Below are 21,876 nucleotides of genomic sequence, written 5' to 3' on the forward strand. Positions count from 1 at the left end.
CCTGTAGGTAGTACATACTGCAGCCGCAGTGTGCCAGTAGTGGAGTCCAGTGATAGGGGTACCGATCAAGCTTTGTCCTGGGTGGTGTTGAGCTTCTTGAGTGCTGTTGCAGCTGCATCCGTCCAAGCGAGTAATGAGTATTTCATCATACTCTTGACTTGAGTCTTGTAGATGATGAAGTGGCTTTAGAGGTCAGGAGGTGAGACAATCTTTGCAGAGTACGCAGCCTCTCCTCTGCTGTTGTAGCCATGTTGTTGATATGGCTGGTCCAGTTAAGCATCTGGTCAGTGGTAACTCCTGGGATGTTGATGGTAGAAGATTAGGCAATAGTGGTGCCATTGAAGGTCAGTCGAAAGTATTTGGACTTTTTTTTTATTGGAGATGGTCCTTACCTGGCACTTATGTGGCATGACTATTACCTCTCACTTGCCAGCCCAAGTCCGGCTGTAGGATAGCATGGCTGCTGTATTATTGGGAAAGTTGCGAATAGAGCTGAATACTTTAGAGTTGTCAACAAACAGAGCCATGCTTGACATTATGATGGATGGAAGGTCATTGGTGAAGTGATTCTGGCAGAACCCGAACTGAGTATCAGCAAGCAAATTATGGATGAATAGGTGCCACTTGATGGAAGGGGTCATCAACAATGCCATTACTTAGCTGATGTTAAAACATAAACATGAGTTGTATTTGGCATGTTCTCTTTCCAGTCAAAAGGAAATAGTATGCTGGTACGAAAGGATACTTAACAAAAGGCAGCTTTTGTGCCAGCTACAATGGCCTGGGAAAACAAGATGACATTGGACAAGGTTTTGCTCAAGTGCTGATGGTGAAGTTGGGCCACCATTAATAGTGTTCTATTAGATCTTTGGGGCTAGCATGAGGAATATTGCATGTAGTGCTGGCCTTAAATGAGCTGTGTAAAAGGTAACTAGAAAAATGTGAATGTTGTAGCTTCTGAAAGGTTTAGTACAAGCTGAAAATATCTGTTGGAACACCTACAGATTTAGATTGGGTGTTTCAAATTTTGCTAATTTATAGCTGCCAGAAGCACTGAAGTGGATGGTCTGTGGTATGGTTAGCACAAAGTTCATGTTATTCTGCTGAGTAAAGTCTCTAGGGCAGAAATCTCAAGACTCTGCTACCAATGTGGAATCTCATTAGATATGGAGATAGGGCTATAATACGAAATAACGACAGAAAATGCTGGAAAAACTCAGCAGGTCAGGCAACATCCGTGGAGAGAAATTTGAGTTGACGTTTCGGGTTGGACCCTTCTTCAAAACTGGAAAGAAAAGAAACTAGATCGAAGGCAGGGCTGCGATCGGACAAAAGAATAAAAGAAACAAAAGAAGTAAAAGAGATTAGAAGCTAGATGAGATGGTAATAGGCTGGGATTGGGTGTAAAGTGTACTGGCAGGGCAAAAGATAGCTGCCAGGTGTGAGAGAGAAACAAAAGGAAAGGGGGGGGGGGGCGGAAAAGGAGTGGAACAATTACAAGAGAAAATGAAATGGGGGCCGAGCTTATGATCTGAAATTGTTGAACTCGATATTGAGTCCGGAAGGCTGCAGACTGCCTAATCGGAAGATGAGGTGCTGTTCCTCGAGTTTACGTTGAGCTTCCGTGGAACAATACAAGAGGCCAAGGACGGTGAGGTCCGAGTGGGAATGGAGCGGTGAATTAAAATGACAGGCGACCGGAAGCTCGGGGTCACCCTTACGGACTGAACGGAGGTGTTCCGCAAAGCGGTCACCCAATCTGCGTTTTGAAGAAGGGTCCAACCCGAAACGTCAACTCAAATTTCTCTCCACGGATGTTGCCTGACCTGCTGAGTTTTTCCAGCATTTTCTGTTGTTATTTCGGATTTCCAACATCTGCAGTATTTTGCTATCGTACTAGGGCTATAATACTGTAGACTTCATTCTGTGCCATTATACTACAGATACTGATCTCAAACCAGAAGCTGCTGAAAGGAATGTAGGGCAGGGAGACCTAAGTTGCATTTCCGATTCCAATGTTGCTTTCTGGCCAAGAAATAGGAAGTTCTACATATGCATGCTAGGACTCTGCTCATTGCTCATTGACATTCGAACACCCAATAACTTTTAGTGTGAACAGAAAGCAGACTCACTGTTAATGTTAAACAAATTCAGACTGAAGCTTTTAAAGTTTGCCTTGCATTAATTGCAATTATAGTACACTGTTTTCCATTTACTTGAACCATACAGTATAATTGGCCCAAAAACTTCTACTATGAAGGAATTGATACAATCTAACATGAGAATTAATGTTTGCTTCCAATTCTAAGTATCTTAAACAACAGCACTATGGCAAAAATCATAGTGAATTTTCATTTCTGTTTCTCATGCCTCTCCTTAGATGGTTTAGTAATAAACTCGATGTTCTGCTTTGTGTGTATATAGCCTTTTAAGGCTTTTTTTAATTTTGAAAGAAGTATCTTCCCCACCCATCCCAACAGCATTAATGAGGTGCAGCAGTCATTAGAACAAATTTAGCATATTGAGTATTTTTCAGTTCACTTACAGTACATCGTGAGTAAAACTAGTTAGTTCTAGTCACGTCTTGTATAACTTTTGAATATCTCAGTGTCAATTACTATGCAGGTATGTTGTAAATTGAGTGTATTGTGCACCTACTATAATAGAGGAGCTGATCTCTGAGAGCAGAACAAGCTCCATTAATATTGGCGGTGCCAGAATTCATTTATCTTTCATCTCAAGACTGTCGGAGCAGCCTTAAGAATGGCATGCATCTGCCATACAAAGAGTATACAGCTCCTGAACAGATGGCTCACAGCTCTGTGTAATAATGTCTATATTAGCAATAGCTCCTCACAATATGTGTGCTGTAATGCAATGGAGCCTCTTTATTAATCATGCCTAACTTGTCAACCAAGTTTAAAATTATTGGGCTGTGATATTAATGGATTTATGAAGTTAACTGAAGAAATGTATAAACAAATTACAGGAAACTTTCGTTTATCCGGAGGTTAAATGTCCGGAAAGCTCTATCTACTGGCAAAATTCAGGAGTCGGTTCAGATCATTTTTTTTCTTTTCGTTGCTTTTCTCCAGTCCTGGCTCTGCAAGCGTCTCTGTAGCTAAGCAACAGCTTCAGCTAGACGCTTGCAAGCTGCGCCGACTGTTTTGAAGCTGTTGCTAAGCAACAGGGTTTGTTGCTTCACACGGAGCTCTGAGCTCCGTATGTTTTAACATTAGCACTGGTTTCTACGGCAGTTTTGATCTAACGGCACCAGCTCGGTCCCGTCGGTGCTGGATACCAGAGAGTTTCCTGTATTGATGCTTTAAAGGGATTGAATATTTCCTAATGAAATTGGAAAGGAAATGTTTGGTGTTAGGAAATCCTATGTATTGGTCTAAAATGCTATAATAATGATGGAGTTTTACTGTACTCTGTTGCAGTTTCTTTCAGGAAGGCTTGAAAACAGCTGAGAAGATTAGGCATTATGTGGAAATGCTTGCAGCAGATTTACAGAATGTGAGTACGAAACTTTTTCCCTCATGATTGCTGGAAGGAATGAGCAGACATTTTGAACAGCTGAGGAAGGATGGGAGGAGACTCAAGTGGAGCATAAACGCCAGCATTTATATTAATATCAAGAAGATGAGAGTGACTCTAGGGCTTGGGTCTGCACCGTGGTCCAATTACAGTGTGACCAGTGTGAATGGGGGTGGGAGCGGAGGAATTCATTCACAAGACAAATATGGGAAACCTGTATCAGCCTTGACTACTAAATTTTTAATTTTTATCCAGAAGTAATGCCACTGAAGATTCCCTATTCTTCTCTAATTTAATCTACCATAAATATTTGACTTATTGGGGGTAATCTTAACCTAACCTATCTGGCAAGAAACTGATGGGATCTGGTGGAATGCCGGTTTTTACAACTCGCCCTAATTTTACTCTCCATTGACTTCAATGAAGAGTAAAACCGGACAGGTTGTAAAACCGGCGGGTCAGGTTAAAATTACCCCCATAGTTTACTTAAACAGGAAACTGATCTTTTGAAGAAAGAAACAAAATTGGTTGGTAAGGCTGAAGTCAATATGTGCAAATTAGCTTCCAACAACCTAGAAACTGATAGGTCATGAGTTTTTTGTTGGACCTTGGCCTTCAGGCGTCTGTAGAGATGCTTTCTTGCTCTCGAGTTCAGTTGCTGTTTCCAGATCAGGAATGCCTTGTGCTTGCGGCTTATTAGCTCCTGGTCGTTCTCGTCGAACCAGTCTTGGTGTTTCCTGGTCGAGTGACCGAGTGTCTCTTCACAGGTGCTAATTATGGAGGCCTTGAGTGCAGAACAGGAGCTGTGGACACTGTCTCTGAATCACTGGGAGTCGTCAGGTTTGTTGGGAGACGCAGGCTGAATAGGAGATCCAACAGCTAGCCGACAACCATGACGTGCGTGGATTCTTTAGCGCAGTCAAGACCAATTGTAGTGTATGTAGCCTGTACCACCTTAAGAGGATACCTTAAGGTGATGGACTACTTTTTGATGGCTCCTGTACATTGTAGTACCGATGGTGACCACACCGGTATATAAACCCTGTGGAGCAAGGTGTATTCCAGTTCAGCCCTGACCCTCAATTACTAAAGACCTGTTTAATTATTTCTGTAGTCTGTGTCCAGTTATTCAGCATAACTACATTTGGAAACACAGACTCAACAGTGGCGACGAGTCTGATCTTACCTAGCGGCAGTTGCATCAAAGGAAGCTTCGCCTCTGAAACGGGCGTCGATCAAGGACATCCACCCTCAACATCCTGCTGGGCACTGCATAGCACGGGAGGCAATCGGGAACCCGGGTTGGTTTCTGGCCACGAAGTCAAACATCAGTGAACATCCCTTCGACGACAGCGGCGGGTAAGCCCGATCGAGCGGCACAGGGGGGAAGTCGGCCGAGTTGTCAGTAAGAGAAGGGGAGGGAAATGACGAAAAGGGCGGAGAACACGACCGCAGCCGGTGTCAGGGGCCGGACTGCAATCGGGGCAGAGACGCGCAGCAGCCAGAAAAGCGTTTGTCCACAAGGACCGCGGGAGCGGCGGGGAACAAGAGTAGCATCGTAGGGGAAAATAAAGGACCGCTGGGAGGCTCTAACGGCAACAGCGCGGTAATCGCCATTTTGAGTCAGCGGGGGGAAGAAGACAAGCGCGGGAAAAGCCGCCATTTTGGGAAAAAAAATTAAAAAATAATCATATCCGAAGGAAAGGAAATTCAACAAGGATGCCAAAAACGGGTAACATCACTGCTTTTGATAGCGATGTGGAAGATTGGGCCACTTATGTGGAACGCGTCGAAGTTTACTGTACAACGAATGAGGTACCGGAGGATAAGAAAGCACTAACCCTATTAAACTCGATGGGTGTGAAGACGTACGGGTTATTAAGGAACCTTGTAACACCAGATAAACCGGTAGGAAAGAGTTTCGCGGATATTGTTACTATCCTGCAAGAGCATTTAAACCCCACGCCGCTGCTGATAGCGGAACGATTTAAATTCTACAAAAGAATTCAACTTAAAGAGGAAAGCAACGCTGAATTCTTAATCGAACTGCGCAAGTTATCAAAGTACTGTCAGTTCGGTACAGGACTAGCAGACGCACTGAGAGATAAGTTTGTGTGTGGGCTCCTAAGGGAAGGAACCCAGAAGCGACTGCTAGAGGAAAAGGATCTTACGCTGGACAAAGCTTTCAGCATTGCAGCATCGCACGAGGCAGCAGCACGAGGCGCTGCAGAGATACAGCAAAGGCCATTGGAATTCAGCACCAATGAAATGGCATTGGGCGCAGTAAAGTGCTATCGTTGCGGAAGGACAACGCATGACCAGAACCAGTGCTGGTTCAAAGATAAAGAATGCAGGCAATGTGGCAAACTTGGTCACATAGTGAGAGTATGCCGGTCAGGAAAGAAGACCAGCAGCAAAAAGTCGCCGCAGGAGAAGTACAAAAAAGTACACAAGGTGACAGAGAACAGTTCGGATGAACAGAAGATGGATTCAGACTCCAGCAGTAAGGAACTGGGTTGTCTAAAAAATACATAATGTGGGTAACACAGCAGACCACCAAACTATCTGGGTCATGCTTCGGATAGCAGGAGTCCAAGTGAAGATGGAATTGGACACTGGATCGGCATTGACGGTCATGAATAAGCAAGATTACAAAAGGTTATTCTCGCACATTCCCCTGAGGGATACGGAGATTGTATTGAAAACATACACGGGGCAAATAGTATACCCCATCGGAAAGATAAAAGTAAATGTGGTCTACAATGGTAAAGAAAGTCAGGAAATGGACTTGTATGTGTTACCTGATGGAGGTCCGCCACTACTGGGACGGGAATGGATCCGGAGAATAAATGTGGACTGGCATTCCATACAAGCACTGACTGTAGATTCCTGTAAAGAGGACGACGTCAAACCTAAACGACTGTCCAAAATATTGGACGATGCTAAGGAGGTGTTCCAACAGGGACTGGGAACACTGAAAGGAATTACGGCAAACATCAAGGTTGAAGAACATGCAAACCCAAAATTTTTCAAAGCCAGACCGGTACCTTATGCGATACGACCTGCTGTGGAAGCAGAGCTGGAAGGGCTAGAACGTTCAGGAGTACTGTCAAAGGTGGACTGGAGCGAATGGGCCACACCCATTGTTCCTGTCATGAAGCGTTCGTTGAGCAACAAGCCGGGGGAACCTGGGAAGGTTCGCATCTGTGGCGATTTCAAGATCACTGTTAATCCGGTTCTTCACACGGTGCAATATCCGCTTCCGCGGATTGAAGATATCTTCGCTTCGCTGTCTGGCGGGAAACACTTCACCAAGATAGACCTGGCGCAGGCGTACCTACAGATGGAAGTTGATGAAGCGTCACGCCAGTATCTCACGATCAACACACATAAGGGCTTATATCGGTATAATAGACTGGTTTTTGGAGTGGCATCGGCTCCAGCGATTTGGCAAAGGGCCATGGAGCAGGTATTGCAGGGAATTCCAGGCACACAATGCTACCTGGATGACATTCTGATTACAGGAGATGATAAGGATCACCTCGCGAATTTGGAGCAGGTGCTCACCAGATTGAAAGAATATGGGCTCAGAGTTAATCGCCAGAAATGTGAGTTCTTTCAAAAGCGAATCTCGTACTGCAGCCACGTCATTGACCAGGAGGGGCTCCATAAGTCACCTGACAAGATCGAAGCTGTTGTGAAAGCTCCCGCTCCGGAAAATGTATCCCGGTTGAGGTCGTTCCTTGGGTTGGTTAACTATTACCACAAGTTGGTCAGCATGACGTCGTATTACGTTCTCTCCAACGTCTACCGTGTACATCAAGGGTCCTTGTCGGGCACGAATTCGTGTCAGAAGAATTCCAGAAATTCATGAAAAAGAATGGGGTGAAACACTATACATCTGCCCCATATCATCCGGCTACAAATGGGTTGGCCGAGAGATTTCTACAAACGTTCAAAAAGGCAATAAAGGCCATGAGCGAAGACCATATTCCACTACAACACAAGGTGGACAATTTCCTGATGGCATATCGAAACGCCACGCATGCAGTGACAAATCAAAGCCCTGCCATAATGTTCTATAACAGGAGGTTGCGGTCCCGGTTGGATTTGTTAAAACCCAATGTGCGTAGGGAAGTCGAAAACAAGCAATTCCAGCACGTAAATAACAAGGCCACTCGGAGTTTCGAAATAGGACAACCAGTGTTTGCCAGGGACTATAGGAATGATAAATGGCAATCCGGAACAATTCGTGCCCGACAAGGACCCTTGATGTACACGGTAGACGTTGGAGAGAGCGTAATACGACGTCATGCTGACCAACTTGTGGAATCGAGAACAAGGGTCGACCCCATGTCTACGGCAGAGACACCAGTTGAAGAAGTTATTGAGCCTGTAGCATCTACCTCAGACTCGAACGTACATGATGATGTTCAATCCATAGGAGATCAAATGGATGAGTCACCCCAGCAACGAGAACCAGAGACCCCTGAAAGGCGTTATCCGGCCCGGATCAGGAGATCAGGAGGCCTCCTCAGAGACTGAATCTTTGAACAGTTTTGTGTGAAAGTTGTATATATGTTATCCATGTAATGTTTAAATTGGGGTGTACACTGTTACACTACAATTCCTCCCCTTTTAGCTTATGTAACCTGTACCACCTTAAGAGGATACCTTAAGGTGATGGACTACTTTTTGATGGCTCCTGTACATTGTAGTACCGGTGGTGACCACACCGGTATATAAACCCTGTGGAGCAAAGTGTATTCCAGTTCAGCCCTGACCCTCAATTACTAAAGACCTGTTTAATTATTTCTGTAGTCTGTGTCCAGTTATTCAGCATAACTACATTTGGAAACACAGACTCAACACCACCTACAGCCCAAGCACCCAAGGTCCTACCCCACTGCGGGCCAAGAACGGAGAGGTACTCATCAAGGACAGAAAGGCAGTCAGTGCCCGCTGGAAGGAGCACTTCGAAGATCTCCTTAACCGAGACTCTGTCTTCAACGCAAGTGTCCTCAGCTCCACCCCGCAGCATGCTACCCGCCACCACCTCAGCACAACTCCAGACCGGCATGAGGTTGAAATGGCCATCCGACAACTGAAGAACAACAAGGCCTCAGGAGCAGATGGAATCCCCGCCGAGACGCTAAAACATGGCGGAGAAGCACTATTGGCGCGAATACACAAACTCATTTCTCTTATTTGGAAGGAGGCGAGCATGCCAGGGAATCTCGGAGACGCCGTAATCATGACCATCTTCAAGCAAGGTGACAAGTCCGATTGCGGAAATTACAGAGGAGTCTCCCTGCTGTCTGCCACAGGGAAAGTCATCGCAAGAATCCTCCTCAATCACCTTCTCCCAGTGGCTGAAGAGCCACTCCGAGAGTCGCAATGCGGATTCCTCCCACTAAGGGGCACAATGGACATGATCTTCACCGCGCGTCAACTACAAGAGAAATGCAGGGAACAGCGCCAACCGCTGTACATGGCCTTCTTTGATCTCACAAAGGCCTTCGACGCCATCAACCGTGAGGGATTATGGGGTGTCCTCCTCAAATTTGGCTGCCCTCAAAAATTTGTCACCATCCTCCGCCTGCTTCACGACGACATGCAAGCTGTGATCCTGACCAACGGTTCCACCACAGACCCAATTCATGTATGGACTGGGGTCAAGCAAGGCTGTGTCATCGCACCAACGCTCTTCTTGATCTTCCTGGGTGCAATGCTCCATCTCATCCTCAGTAAACTCCCCGCTGGAGTGGAGCTAATCTACAGAACAAACGGGAAACTGTTCAACCTCTACTCCAATCCAGATCCAAGGTCGTCCCATCCTCTGTCATCGAATTACAGTATGCAGACGATGCTTGCGTCTGAGCACACTCTGAGGCCGAACTCCAAACCATCGCCAACACCTTCACCGAAGTGTAAGAGAGCATGGGCCTTACACTAAACATCCATAAGGCAAAGGTCCTCTACCAACCTGCCCCCGCCACACAGTACTGCCCCCTGATTATCAAAATCCACGACGTGGCCTTGGACAACGTGGACCACTTTCCATACCTCGGGAGCCTACTGTCAACAAGAGCAGACGTCGATGATGAAGTCCAACACCGCCTTCAGTGTGCCAGTGCGGCCTTCGGTCACCTGAGGGAGAGTGTTTGAAGACCAGGATCTCAAACCCGGCACTAAGCTCATGGTCTACAGGGCAGCAGTGATACCTGCCCTGCTGTATGCCTCAGAGACATGGACCATGTACAGCAGGCACCTCAAAGCACTGGAGAGGTACCACCAATGCTGCCTCCGCAAGATCCTGCAAATCCATTGGCAGGATAGGCGCACCAACGTCAGTGTTCTTGCTCAGGCCAACATCCCCAGCATCGAAGCTTTGACCATGCTCGATCAGCTCCGATGGGCGGGTCACATTGTCCGCATGCCCGATACGAGGCTCCCAAAACAAGCGCTCTACTTGGAGCTCCGACACGGCAAGAGAGCTCCAGGTGGGCAGAGGAAACGCTTCAAGGACACCCTCAAAGCCTCCTTGAAAAAGTGCAACATCCCCATCGACACCTGGGAATCCCTGGCCCAAGACCGCACAAAGTGGAGGAGAAGCATCCGGGAAGGCGCCGAACACCTCGAGTCTCTTTGGCGGGAGCAAGCGGAAGCCAAGCGCAGGCAGCGCAAGGAGCGCACGTCAACCCAAGCACCCCACCCACCCGCCCCTTCAACCACCGTCTGCCCCACCTGTGACAGAGACTGTAGGTCCCGCATTGGACTCATCAGTCACCTGGGAACTCATATTTAGTATGGAAGCAAGTCATCCTCGGTGCTGAGGGACTGCCTAAGAAGAAGAGAAACTGTTAAATTGATGATAGGGAGTGGCTGAAAAACAAACCAAATTCAAGGAAGCCAGTTTTATTGAGTTATTTGTTTATAAAACGAAGTCATTTAGCGTTGCCGAAGAATAAGCTCCAGGTCAGGGAGGGACTGCAAGGAATCTCTTGAAAAATATGTGGGATGAAAATTCCTGAGCAGCACTTTTAATTAACAACTCTTGTCTTTCACTGTTTCAGATTAAACAGAACCAGGACGAGGAAAAGAAGCAGCTATGCAGCCTTCGTGATCAGCTCAAACCAACATTACAGTTGGACCCCAAAGAAGTAAGCCACAAGTCTCTGTTATGGTCATTAAATTGTCTGGATATAGGATTCTTTGGGATATAGTGCACCCATAGTCCACTTTGTGCTTTGACCACAGTGCTCGGAACACATTTAATTAACTGTGCTTGATTTTCACTAACCAAACTAGCATATATGCACTATTTAAACCAAATGTGTAGTATGTGTACTGTTTAGAATATGCTGTAGACTTCTAGTATCTGCGTTATTTGCAATATTGTTTATATGCAATTATATGCGGTTCCATTATTTAATCTGTAAATATTAAAATGAAAATTTTTTGGTAATCTCTATGCAGATACCTGCAACTATTACCCCGACTCCTGTAAGGAAACAACAGAGATACGCTCCAAAATAGATGATTATCTTAGACAAGAATTTAGCCAGGACAACTTGAAACACGTTGTCCAGATATCAAATTTAGAGTGGGCTGAATTAGACAGTTTTGGGTTTCTTGATTTAATAGCTAAATTTTACAGAGGTGCACATTGCCCCATCATTTAAAAATGAAGCACCTACCACTTATGGTTTAGTGGCAAGATGGGAGGGGGTGCATCTGATTTCTTCAAAAATATCTATCCAGTTCACAAGGAAACTAGCAAACTCTTCTAACTGCATCTGTCTGATCTATGAACGACAAACTGCTGCATATCCAAGTCTGTGGTGCTGTGTTCCACTGCTCACCAGAGTATGAAAAAAACTTGTGCAAGTTTTGCCCATGGAAAGCAATCGTTCTGTAGCCTTTAAATAATTTAAAGGGATTCCATCTTCATTCGTTTCTTTTTTAGAAAGGATTCATTCATCTGTATACAAACATGCCAAGCAGTAACATAATTCACATTGAAAGGTATTGTTGCATCAAATGTGTCTGATGTTATTGTGGCAAGCAAGGTATGGAGCTTTTCTGCCTTTTTTATTTCCCATACAATAATTGGTTTCCCAAGCGTATGTTACTTGCCACTTAAAAATAGTATAAAATCTGTCGGTTGGTGTCTGAGTGTAACTGAAGATTTAAGGAAAGCACTTTTAATGAAATAATGTTCTTGTCTGTTAGCTTTCCCAATGATTATTCATTTCTTGTTCAAGTTTGGTTGAACTTTAAAGTATAACCGCTGTCCTGAGTGTGACTATGTTTGTTGGCTTTATATTGCTTGCGATGCAATCTGCATAGAATAATTACACAACAGTAATGCAATCAAGTGCTTTAAGTCACAAATTCGCCACACATCACAAACTTTATTGCAGCATCTTTATACAAATAATTTGAATGATAAGATTGTGTTACTGTCTTTAACTTCCCCTATCAATTTTTGTAGAAAAAAAGTAAAACCAATTTAATAAAATGGATTTAATTCATGCAGTTAAATTCAAATTTGATATCTGTAAGACTGTCATATTAACAGATGGCACTAAAGGAAGCAGTGCAGTAAAATGGAACATGCAGATAGGGGTGTGCAGGTGAATTTGAAACATTCATGCAAGCGAGCAGACCGATGGGAAATAAATTTAATGCTGATAAATGTTGAGTAATGTGCAACAGACGTACAAATTTAATGCAATAGAATTGATACAAGGTGACTCGGGAAGGGATTGATAGTCAACTCATTTATAGTAATGTCGAGGCAGAATGGTGATGCAATTCAAAAAAGCTAACCGAAAGCTAGGATGTGTAGCCAGAATGGAGGAATACAAGTCTACTGAGGTTATTTAATGCACTGGCCGGACCAGATTTCGAATACTGCGTACAATTCCAGCCACCGCACTACAAAAGGAATGTGCAAGCTTTGGAAAGGATGCAAGAAAGAGCGACAAAAATGATTTTGGGTGTAAGAGGGATGAACTATTTTTTAAAAATTCAGAAGCTAACTTCCTAAAAGGCTACAGAAAACACAAATGAGAGGGGCCTCATTGAAGTATATAATGCAATAAATGGCCTAGATTATCGATGAGATCAAAAGTATTGGCCGAACCTCCATCTGGCTGTCCAAGTTGTATTGCTACCATTAATGCTTTGCTGCCTGCTTTTGTTCCTCAGTTCATGTAATTACTTTTCCTGGAGGCTGCTCATTAAATTGATTTACAAGGCTACTAAATTGGTTTCCATTTTGTTTTCGTTATGTGCCCTCCTCTACTGCCCAAGCCGCCTATTGGTTTCTTTACCAACTGTATTTGTTCCCCAGTTTGTTTAATTGCCCTTCCTCATTTAATTTGTTTTCCAGTTGGCTGCTGAATTAATTTTTATTTTATTTTCTTATCCTGCTTAGTAATTCGCAACACTACTATTTTTGCTTCTGTTATATCTATCTATCCCCGACTCCGGGGAGGGAGTTCTGATCCTAGGGAGGTGTCCTATCCACGCCGGGGGGGGGGGCGGTGGCGGCGGCGTGGTGGTGTCTATATGGGGCAGGCTAATGGTGGGTGAGCTTGGGGGGCCAGACTGGAGGAAGCACTCCTGCTCCTCCCGGTCCACAAGGATTGCTCCCCGAGGCTGCCCTCGCTCGCTGCAGCCCAGGATCTCCGACTGGCTACAGTTAAACCTGCACAGCAAGTTAAATCGGAGGCCTCGGCCTCATTATCATCTTTAAAGTGCCAACCCGCCTCCTGCAGCGGTTTGGTTGCCCGCTCCCCATCCCGCCTGTGTAAAAACTGAAAGTGCCAGGTTGGGGTCGGGGTTTAGATTTTTAATACTTTAACTTCCCACACCCCCAACCCACCTGCTTTTTCAGGTTAAAATTCCTCCCTATATGTCAACATTTAAACGGTGGCATGCCTGTTTGTGTTAATCGAGATGCCAACATTTGGCTTTTGCATAGTTTTGTGATGCCTCCCGACAGTAAGTGGCACTGCCTCTTCCACATCCATTCCTGTAGGGGATTTTTACAGAGCGATAACTCATCTCTTTTAATTTAGTTTTCTTTACCTTTCTTCAAAAATGTCCTTAAATTGTCTTCCGTTTGCTCTCTGATTTGTGCTACTCCACTGAGGTCACTCCCTGCTGCTGTTGAGGACTGTTCTCCAGTTGCCCCGCCCAGGCCTGGATATGTGAACCCATTGTAACTACCATTTCTCTGCTGAACCTTGCACTTCAAAAGCCCAGTTCTGGCTTCAGCCAAGAACCAGCTAATGAAGTGCCGGGGGAAATTCCCTAAGTAGCTGTTCCACAACATTGAGGCAGACCCTGTTGTTTAAAATATTTACAGGGCAAAGTAGCAAAAGTAGTGCGGAAGGTAACTCATGACAGCAATGAGAGTACCTGTCTCTCCAGCAGAACACTGGTGCAGGGAGCACATGCAGGCACCCTCAAAATCATAGAGCAAACAATTGGGGAATTGAAGGATCACTTCAGGTGTCTGGACTGATCTGGAGATGCACTGCGGTACACTCCTGGCTGGGTTTGGCGTACTGTGGCGGTTTGCTGTGCACGGCACAACTTCACCCGCCAAAAGAGGCTATGACTTGAGGACCCAGAGGAAGAAGACCATTCCTAGGGTGGCTGAAAGATCCAGAGTGCATCAGCAAGAAGAATTGAAATCAGGAGGCCGCAGTCCTTGGTGCCAAAGAAATACGAGAGATCATCAAGGAGACCTTCTTGAGATAATGAAATCACTCTTCTGCCGATTATGCTCACAGCACATCTTCCCCTCATTGCTGGGGGCTATGCAACAGATCCAAACCTTTAGGATGCAACCTTCAAAAATAAGGCCTCTGAAATCAGAAAAGCTATTTCACTTCACCAATACTACAGTAATCAGAGGGGTGAACACTACACAAGTCAAATCATTATCGCCCTCTATACCCATTTCTTATTGCTGCCGCATCATTGTGCTTCCCGAGGTATTGCTGCATTAATCCCTATGACCTATTCTACTGCCCCTCCTCAGGGTCATTGTTGTGAGTGGTTGTTAGATGTAAAAGTGGACCAAAAGCCTTTTGGGACTGAGGTAGCTGTTGTCTCATGACATCAGAGTCCTGGGATAGAACCTTTTGCAGACTGCATCTCTATTGTTGTTGAGGAGCCTGACCTTGCCTCCTTCCTGTTACATGAGTAGACATCTGAGGCAACTGACTAGTGGCATCTGCTGCATGTCCTGGAATTTTGTCCTCATTGCCTGCATATATGTGTGATGCACACTGAGCGTCCTTCTCCGAGCAGGACACATGAGATCTGAGTCTGCCGGCTCCATAGCCACACCTGAGCCTCCACTCAGGGCCTGTAGGCTCCTTTTCTACTTTCCACACCTCTAGTTCCCTTGTACGCTGTGACTCGTGCAGTGAAAAGTCCTCATACCCACTGCCTTTCTACCCTTGAGTGAATGTTTCAGAGCTGGTGATTGGGGAAGAGGGGGAATGATGGCATTCATGAGACAGTGGACCTACTGCCTGAAACAGAGAAGCTTGGCTCATTATCTTTTTACTCCACTTGCTCTTGCTGTGATTGATCCACAGGCGAAGAAGAAAAGAAATTCGAATGAGCGATGCAACGTAGAAAAAAAGAAAAATTCTAGAAGATGTAGTAACAAGAATTGGTGTGTTGGAAAGTCTTGTGCTCCTGCAGCAGGAGATGGAAAAGCAAGACGCTGAGAAGTACACCTACAGCTGACGCAGGCCCACCTAATTCTCCACCCCAGCTGCCAGCACAGAGTGCTTCCGCAGGAGGATCATGGCTCGCTCCTAATGGAGAATCAGCTGCCTCATGTCAAGGGATGCCCTCCCTGTGGCTTGCCTCTCCTGGGCATTGTGTGCAATCTTTTCCTGCAAGAAGAATGCATACAATATGATGTGGCTGTGCTTCTAAAGATGTTGAGTATATCTCTGGTATCAACAGGATGAGAATATTACATGGAGGATAAGTGCTGGAAGGTTACACAGATATTAGAAGTGAGAGTTGGAAGGAGTTCCGTGCATGGGTGTTTTTGTGGGGTGGGAGAGTTGGAGGGCAGGGGTTCATCTGCAGGTACCAGTTGAAAGTTTGAGAATGGGAGAATGCCACAGTTCACGTTGCAGCCAATTTAAATTCTGAAGGGGAGAAGTGGATGATCACACATGGTGCTACAGTGCATTGGGGAAAGGGGTAATGCTTTTTTAAAATTATTCGTTCATGGGAACTGAGTGTCGCTGGCGAGGCCAGCATTTATTGCCCATCCCTAATTGCCCTTGAGAAGATGGTGGTGGGCCGCCGCCTTGAACCGCTGCAGACCGTGTCGTGAAGGTACTTCCACAGTGCTGTTAGGGAGGGAGTTCCAGGATTTTGACCCAACGACGATGAAGGAACGACGATATACTTCTAAGTCAGGATGATGTGTAACTTGGAGGTGGTGGTGTTCCCATGCGCCTGCTGACCTCCTCCTTCTAGGTGGAGGAGGTCGCGGGTTTGGGAGGTGCTGCCAAAGAAACCGTAGCAAGTTGCTGCAGTGCGTCTTGTAGATGGTACACACTGCAGCCACGGTATGCCGGTGGTGGAGGGAGTGAATGTTTAAGGTGGTGGATGGGGTGCCAGTCAAGCGGGCTGCTATGTCTTGGATGGTGTCGAGCTTCTTGAGTGTTGTTGGAGCTGCACTCATCCAGGCAAGTGGAGAGTATTCCATCACACTCCTTACTTGTGTCTTGTAGATGGTGGAAAGGCTTTGGGGAGTTGGGAGCTGAGACACTCACTGCAGAATACCCAGCCTCTGACCTGCACTTGTTGCCACAGTATTTATGTGGCTGGTCCAGTTAAGTTTCTGGTCAATGGTGACCCCCCCCAGGATGTTGATGGTGGGGGATTTGGCGATGGTAATGCTGTTGAATGTCAAGGGGCGGTGGCTAGACTCTCGCTTGTTGGAGAGAGTCATTGCCTGGCACTTGTGTGGTGCGAATGTTACCTGACACTTATCAGCCCAAGCCTGAATGTCGTCCAGGTCTTGTTGTATGCGGGCATGGACTGCTTTATTATCTGAGGAGCTGCGAATGGAACTGAACACTGTGCAGTCATCAGCAAACATCCCCATTTTTGACCTTATGTTTGAGGGAAGGTCATTGATGAAGCATCTGAAGATGGTTGGGTCTAGGACACTGTCCTGCATTATTGTTGTCCTGGGGCTGTAATGATTGACCACCAATCACCACAACCATCTTCCTTTATGCTAGGTATGACTTCAGCCAGTGGAGAGTTCACCCCCCCCACCCCCCCCCCCCCGATTCCCATTGACATCAGTTTTACTAGGGCTCATTGATGCCACACTCGGTCAAATGCTGCCTTGATGTCAAGGGCAGTCACTCTCGCCTCACCTCTGGAATTAAGCTCCTTTGTCCATGTTTGGACCAAGGCTGTAATGAGGTCAGGAGCCGAGTGGTCCTGGCGGAACCCAAACTGGGCACCAGTGAGCAGGTTCTTAGTGAGTAAGTAGTGAGCCTCCATGGGGTCGGCTTCGCCATAAAAAATGAGCTAGTTGAACATGTCAGAGACTCCCCTTGTGGAATAAATGAACACCTCATGACTCTACGGCTCACCCTAGCCCGGAACCAGTGCGCTACGGTCATCAGTGTGTATGCCCCAACACTGGAAGCCACAGATGAGACCAAAGAGGAATTCTACTCCAACCTCGAACAATCCCTGTCCCGAGTCCCAACTGGCGACAAGCTGATCCTCCTTGGTGACTTCAACGCCAGAGTTGGAAAGGACACAGACCTCTGGGGAGGTGTGATCGGCAGAGAGAGGGTAGGAAAAGCCAACTCCAACAGTACCCTCCTCTTGACGAAATGCTTAGAACATGGCCTTCTCATAACCAGCACCTTGTACTTGTCTCTCTGATGGAACAACGCTTCATGGCAACACCCTCGCTCCAAACACTGGCATCTGCTGGATTACGCCATCGTCCGAGCGAGGGACCGCAAGGACGTCCACATCACCCGCGCCATGACAGGAGCTGACGACTGCTGGACAGACCACCGCCTAATCCGCTCTGTCATCTCCATCAACATAGCCCCAAAACAGCGGCGGCAACAGAAGGAATGCCGCAGGAAAATCAACGCTGGAGCACTCAAAGACCCTGCTAAGAAAGCCCTATTCAGCCTGCGCCTCACAACAAACCTGACGACTCCCAGTGATTCAGAGACACAGAGTGTCCACAGCGCCTGGTCTGCACTCAAGGCCTCCATAATCAGCACCTGTGACGAGACGTTCGGTCACTTGACCAGGAAACACCAAGACTGGTTCGACGAGAACGACCAGGAGATCCAGGAGCTAATGAGCCTCAAGCGCAAGACATTCCTGATCTGGAAACCGCAACAGAACTCAAGAGTAAGAAAGCAGCTCTGCAGACGCCTGAAGGCCAAGGTCCATCAAAAAACTCGCGACCTAAAGGACAGATGGTGGGTGGAGGAAGTGCAGGAGAACCAGCAGATAGCCGATAACCACGATGTGCGTGAATTCTTTAGCGCAGTCAAGACCACCTACGGCCCAAGCACCCAAGGTCCAACCCCACTGCGGGCCAAGAACGGAGAGGCACTCATCAAGGACAGAGAGGCAGTCAGTGCCCGCTGGAAGGAGCACTTCGAAGATCTCCTTAACCGAAACTCTGTCTTCGACGTGAGCGTCCTCAACTCCACCCCACAACATGCTACCCGCCACCACCTCCGCACAACCCCAGCCCGGCATGAGGTTGAAAAGGCCATCCGACAACTGAAGAACAACATGGCCTCGGGAGCAGATGGAATCCCCGCCGAGGCGCTAAAACATGGCGGAGAAGCACTATTGGCGCGAATACATGAACTAATTTCTCTTATTTGGAAGGAGGCGAGCATGCCAGGGGATCTCAGAGATGCCATAATCGTGACCATCTTCAAGCAAGGTGACAAGTCCGATTGCGGAAATTACAGCGGAGTCTCCCTGCTGTCTGCCACAGGGAAAGTCATCGCATGAATCCTCCTCAGTCGCCTTCTCCCAGTGGCTGAAGCACTGCTCCCAGCAATGCGGATTCCGCCCACTAAGGGGCACAATGGGCATGATCTTCACCGCGCGTCAACTACAAGAGAAATGTAGGGAACAGCACCAACCGCTGTACATGGCCTTCTTTGACCTCACAAAGGCTTTCGACAACATCAACCGTGAGGGATTATGGAGTGTCCTCCTCAAATTTGGCTGCCCTCAAAAGTTTGTCACCATCCTTCGCCTGCTTCACGACGACATGCAAGCCGTGTTCCTGACCAACGGATCCACCACAAACCCAATTCACGTACGGACCGGGGTCAAGCAAGGCTGTGTCATCGCAACAACGCTTTTCTCGATCTTCCTGGCTGCAATGCTCCATCTCGCCCTCAGTAAGCTCCCCGCTGGAGTGGAGCTAATCTACAGAACAAACGGGAAACTGTTCAAACTCCGTCTATTCCAGTCCAGATCCAAGGTCGTCCCTCTGTCGTCGAATTACTGTATGCAGACGATGCTTGCGTCTGCGCACACTGAGGCCGAACTCCAAACCATCGTCAACACCTTCACCAAAGCGTACGAGAGCATAGGCCTTACACTAAACATCCGTAAGACAAAGGTCCTCTATCAACCTGCCCCCACCACAGTACTGCTCCCCAATTATCAAAATCCACAACGAGGCCTTTGACAATGTGGACCACTTTCCATACCTCGGGAGCCTACTGTCAACAAGGGCAGACGTCGATGACTAAGTCCAACACCGCCTTCAGTGTGCCAGTGCAGCCTTCGGTCGCCTGAGGCAGAGAGTGTTTGAAGACCAGGACCGCAAACCCAGCACCAAGCTCATGGTCTACAGAGCAGTAGTGATACCTGCCCTCCTGTATGCTTCAGAGACATGGACCATGTACAGCAGGCACCTCCGAGCACTGGAGAGGTACCACCAATGCTGTCTCCGCAAGATCCTGCAAATCCATTGGCACGATAGGCACACCAACGTCCGTGTTCTCGCTCAGGCCAACATCCCCAGCATCGAAGCTTTGACCACACTCGATCAGCTCCGATGGGCGGGCCACATACGAGACTCCCAAAACAAGCGCTCTACTTGGAGTTCAGACACGGCAAGAGAGCCCCAGGTGGACAGAGGAAACGTTTCGAGGACACCCTCAAAGCCTCCTTGAAGTGCAACATCCCCACCGATGCCTGGGAATCCCTGGCCCAAGACCGCACAAAGTGGAGGAGAAGCATCTGGGAAGGCGCCGAACACTTCGAGTCTCTTCGCCGGGAGCAAGCGGAAGGAGCGCACGTCAACCCAAGCACCCCACCCACCCGCCCCTTCAACCATCGTCTGCCCCACCTGTGACAGAGATTGTAGGTCCCGCATTGGACTCATCAGTCACCTGAGAACTCATTTTTAGTGTGGAAGCAAGTCGTCCTCGGTTCCGAGGGACTGTTTAAGAAAAAGAGAAAAAGTGAGTAAGTGCCGCTTGATGGCACTGTCGATGACACCTTCCATCACTTTGTTGATGATTGAGAGACTGATGGGGTGGTAATTTGCCGGATTGGATTTGTCCTGCTTTTTGTGGACAGGACATACCTTGGCAGTTTTCCACATTGTCGAATAGATGCCAGTGTTGTAGTTCTATTGGAATAGCTTGGCTACAGAGGCGGCTAATTCTGGAGCACAAGTCTTCAACACGACAGCTGGGATGTTGTCAGTGCCCGTAGCCTTTGCTGTATCCAGTGCGCTCAGCCATTTCTTGATATCACGTGGAGTGAATCGAAGTGGCTGAAGACTGGCTTCTGTGATGGTGCGGACCTCAGGAGTAGGCCAATATGGATCATCCACTCGGCACTTCTGGCTGAAGATGGTTGCAAATGCTTCAGCCTTGCCTTTTGCACTCACATGCTGGGCTCCAGCATCATTGAGGATTGGGATATTCATGGAGCCTCCTCCTCCCGTTAGTTGTTTAATTGTCCACCACCATTCACGACTGGATGTGGCAGGACTGCAGAGCTTTGATCTAATGCTCCAAAATTGCCTATCCTCATCGGGTTATTAAACTTCTTCCAGCCCTGTGGGGTCACTGCAACGACATTCACAGTCACTACCATTTCCATCCACATACCTTGTGTCACTGCCTTCAGCAGCTCCCTACCATGAGTGCCCAGCAGGCACTATAACTTCAATTCTAACAGGACCTCCAGGTCAGCATCTGAGAAACTGAATGGTGCTTTTCCTTTGCTGGGATTCCTGAGAATGGGGCTGCCATGATTGGTAGAACTCTTTTTAAATTAATCCTCGGAACGTGGGCGTCACTGATGAGGCTGGCATTTATTGCCCATCCCTGATTGCCGAAGGTTGATACAACTGAATGGTTGCTGTGCCACTTCAGAGGGCAGTTAAGAGTCAACCCCATTGGTGTGGGTCTGGAGTCACATATAGGCCGGACCATGTAAGGGCAGCAGTTTTCCTTCCCTAAAGGACATTAGTGAACCAGTTGGGTTTTTACGATAATCTGACGGCTTCATGGTCAATTTTACCGATACCAGCTTTTATTTAAAGGTTTTTTTTTAATTGAATTCAAAATCTCAAACTTAAAAGTCACAGATAGCTGCTGCTTCTCTTTGTAATGTCAACACAAACAATAAAGCTAAGCATCCAAGTCGGAAGTACCTTTTACCGAAAGTGTGGGACAAACTGCATTTACCTGCTGCTGCTCCCCAGTACCCTTCCCTACTCGGGTAGATTTCACGCCTTTCTTCCCCGTGCCCATCCCCTACCTCTCCATCTCTACCTGAACTCCTCTCTTCTCCTCCCCATCCCTGTCCACCTGGTCTTATTCTCCTTCTCCTCATCCCCTACTCCACTACCCTCCTTTTCCCTCACTTCCTCCGACTCTTCCCTTCCCCCTCCTTTCTCTCTTTGCCTCTGTCCCCTCCTTTCCTTCTCTGTTAATTTCCCCCGCCTCCACTTTCTCTCCTCTGCCCTCCTATCTGCCTCCTCCACCATCTTCCTAGGACCCTTACCCTGCTGAAGCAATTATCTCCCACCATTGAACTCTGCTTGACCTGACTTGAATAGTGCACTTCGTTTTTAAAAAGTGCTGACTAATGCAATGGGTAAAAAATGCTGCTGGACAGTTCCTGACTTTAGATTGAGCCAGGCAAGGGCCTAACTTTGGCTTCACATTTTTGAACTGTTCTTAGGCACGTTATGGGAATTATATTGGTGTTGAGCATCACTTGTATATG

General features: G+C 47.1%; 1 protein-coding gene across 1 annotated transcript in view; it reads left to right on the top strand.

The window, feature by feature from the left end:
* The window catches only part of LOC147108901 (arf-GAP with SH3 domain, ANK repeat and PH domain-containing protein 1-like), a 207,945-nt gene that overhangs the window by 98,593 nt on the left and 87,476 nt on the right, over positions 1-21,876 (top strand). The window contains exons 8-9 of the mRNA XM_086005851.1: positions 3,444-3,519; positions 10,617-10,703. Coding sequence (XP_085861977.1) covers positions 3,444-3,519; positions 10,617-10,703 — 163 coding nt within the window. The remainder of the gene's footprint in view (positions 1-3,443; positions 3,520-10,616; positions 10,704-21,876) is intronic.

The sequence above is a fragment of the Somniosus microcephalus genome, chromosome 13 (assembly GCF_052327205.1).
Source record: "Somniosus microcephalus isolate GS21.2 chromosome 13, FLI_Smic_1.0, whole genome shotgun sequence".
NCBI lineage: Eukaryota > Metazoa > Chordata > Chondrichthyes > Squaliformes > Somniosidae > Somniosus > Somniosus microcephalus.